The 3,093-nt window shown below is 34.0% G+C and overlaps 1 protein-coding gene across 1 annotated transcript in view; it reads left to right on the top strand.

Annotated features, from left to right (window-relative positions):
• The window catches only part of LOC136814350 (proton-coupled folate transporter-like), a gene marked incomplete in the record, with an annotated part of 10,016 nt that extends 7,720 nt beyond the window's left edge, over positions 1-2,296 (top strand). The window contains 2 exon segments of the mRNA XM_067070871.1: positions 272-431; positions 1,944-2,296. Of these exon segments, the coding sequence (XP_066926972.1) occupies positions 272-431; positions 1,944-2,049 (266 nt within the window).
• Between the last annotated feature and the right edge of the window lie 797 nt (positions 2,297-3,093).

Below are 3,093 nucleotides of genomic sequence, written 5' to 3'. Positions count from 1 at the left end.
TGACTATTGTTTTACAATGAAAATAGCGAGGTTAAGCAAGAAGCTTATACTCTAGGTTGTGCTATAGCGAAGAAAACCCCGAGCAAAATTGAAAGGAGCATTTTGAGGGTAATCGGTTTTCCCTCTAGAACAATAATTGGCTTTAAATTCTAAAACATAATTTCTCCGCAGTGGGTTTAAACGGCGATAAGAATACCTAATCGCTGCATAATGAATTTATGGTAGATCTTTACTTAATATTAAAATTCTATATTCTTTCCCAATTTTCCAGGAGCCATCTTTTCGGTCATCACATCCATAGAAATGCTGCTCATCATGTTGGGAATTTTCATTTTCAATACATCATACGCACATTTGAATGATATTGGACATCCCGGATGGTTTTTCCTTATACCGGCCATAATGCTTATTATGCCGTTTACTTTATCTGTGTAAGTTACTTGTGTTTTTATAAAACCAGCACCCTTTGGATGAGGCTTAGCTGTTTTTATTTTTTCCTGATTTTTAGACTTTCATATTCTTTTAAAATGCTTATATGCTTACTTTATAGGGCTTAAAATCAAGATTGTTGAAATCTGTTCTTACAGCACCTGACCCCGAGAATGTAGGTGAAATTTGAATCAGACCTGAAAGATGTAGATTTGCATTTTAAAAGATATTAAATATTTTCAACGAAATTTTGAACTCCCAAAATCCTTTCCCAGGGGTTAGTTTCATTACTTTTGATAGATAGACCAATTTTTTTGGTCCTTGAAGTTGACTCCCATTTACGTTATAGCCCCCAGAATGTAGGTTTGGTTTTATGGCTTTAAATCTAGTAATAGTAAAATGTTGATTTTTTTTCAATTGGATTAATTCTAACAGCAAATTTTAGAAATGTTTTATGCGAAAACAATTTTCTAAAGAGCATTTTGTTATTCTGAAAATTGGATTTTTTCACTTTTAACCCCCAGAATGTATGTGAAAATATTAGGTTTTTGAGAATGGAATTTCGGTATTCATCTGAAATTATTGTTCTCTAAGTGAAATTCATACTTTAGAAATATACGATGACAAAAAATTAACAAATATATTAATTTCATCGTACTACAAATGAGGAAAAGTAAAAGAAGGACGAAAAGAAGGGACAAGAAAGTTGTTTTTATTTTGTAGGTTGAAAATTTTGTGTTGAAATATGTGAATAATGTAACAAACACCCCTGCCTCACAGCCCGGTGGAACTTTTTCCCACATCGGGTCCAAAAATTTCTACTTAGTCCAAATTGGAATAGAAATTCTATTGCTCTAAACTTAGGCAAATTTTCTGATTGGGCTGGGGCCCCAACGGGTCTGGAACACGTCGTAAAAAGCTCAAAATTTCAACATTAATCATCTCTCAGGTAGTACTTTCATGTTATAAAGTACAACAAACAAGTTTTTATATAATTTGACAGACTTTTTATGTCGGGTTATAAAGGCCCCCAAATTGTAGGTCAACTAACCCCAAAAGTTAGGTCAAACATTTTCGTCAAAATATCTAACTCAGAACAGTAAATATTGAAATGGACTATTTTCCCCATTTCCTTAGTTCATTAGGACTAAGAAAATACCCTATCATCATAAACTTAATTCCAATAGATTTCGATTTAGAGAGGATTTATTTAAAAAATGTCTCAGTTCGGGTAATATCCAATCAACTTCCATTCAGATTTTCGTTGGAAAAAATTAATTCAAGTTAAAATTTTCTGTCCAGAAATAATCAATAAGATGTAACAGTATGCTCTGAAACAAATTTTTATGAAGTTGAACTATCGTTAGGGCTACAATGCTAAAAAATGAGAAACCTACATTCTCGGGGTTTACTACATTCTCGGGGTCAGGTGCTGTAGGTCTTGGTTAAAATTGAGCCTTAATCAAGCCTCTTAATCAATCTAAAATCAGACCTGAACTTGATCTGTTTTGTAGGGTTTATTGGAGGAAAACGTTCGATTTACAAAGGAAACATTTTTATGACGTCACTATTAGTGAAGAAGACGAGGAAGAAGAAAAAGAACAACTTTTGAAAGAATAAACTCTGTGGAGAAGTGTTGAAAATGCTTTACCCTTATATGTTACTGTTTCTGTTAGAGATAGCACTCCTTCGCGGTGTTGTAAAAAGGAGCTTATATTTTGAAGGGCTGGCCCTTCATGCCCCTAAAATTGAAATTATTAGTTGGCTTAAAAATAGTTTTTATTTTATTTATGGAAAATTGTTATTTTATCTTTTGTATTTTAAAATTGTACATGAAAAATTCAGGGGGTAGTAATCGTGGAGAAAATATGCATCTTATAACAGCCAAGAATACCACCTTCACGAGCAGTTGTTGAATCGGCATTCATGACATGTTTTAATAAAAATTTCCCAAAATGCCGTTTTTTTTGTCAAACGAATGAAGAGGAGGTGGTATTCCTGACAAAACTCGCAATTCTGTTTGTCAATCGAAAGGGCTGTAAGATTTAAGTGATATTTCGACAATCAAACAACTGACTGTGGATGGTGGGGCGAACGGGAATTTTTTACTTCTTCTCGGATTTGCAAAAATCTGGACCGAATGGGAAGTTCTTTCTGATTAGGTTTCATGACTTTTCTCACTATACTATTAAGCGCTTCCCAATCGGGTTCAAACTTCCCGTATCACCAGTTTCAAGAGAGATTTGATGATTATTAAGAAAGATTGCCACAGTAAAACCTTCAAATTCTTTACCGCCTAGAGAAAGTCGTCATCGTACAACTTTGTATGAGTTTCAGTCATTTTTCGACTTCCTGATTAGGAAAAATCTTCCCAAAGGGGCAGAAAAAATCGAGATGGTGCGAGCAGTTTCCTCCCAATAGACCTTATCGGAGTTTCTGATTTTTCTAAAAAAGCGATGCATTGCGGGATTGTTTCGAGTGTATTACATAGAATTCCCTCGAGGAATTCCTAAGAGATTTCTATTGTAATACACTCGAAACAATCCCACAATGCATCGCTTTTTTAGAAAAATCAAAAACTCCGGTAAGGTCTATTCGGAAGAATCTTTTCGATCAAGTTAGTGCGTAGTGGGCATAAAAGGCTTTATAGCCAATTTTTAATTT

This window comes from Clytia hemisphaerica, unplaced genomic scaffold (assembly GCF_902728285.1).
Source record: "Clytia hemisphaerica strain Z4C2 unplaced genomic scaffold, Clytia hemisphaerica genome assembly, whole genome shotgun sequence".
Lineage (NCBI taxonomy): Eukaryota > Metazoa > Cnidaria > Hydrozoa > Leptothecata > Clytiidae > Clytia > Clytia hemisphaerica.
The sequence above is the reverse complement of the archived record's forward strand: the minus strand, read 5'-3'. Positions and strand labels throughout refer to the sequence as shown.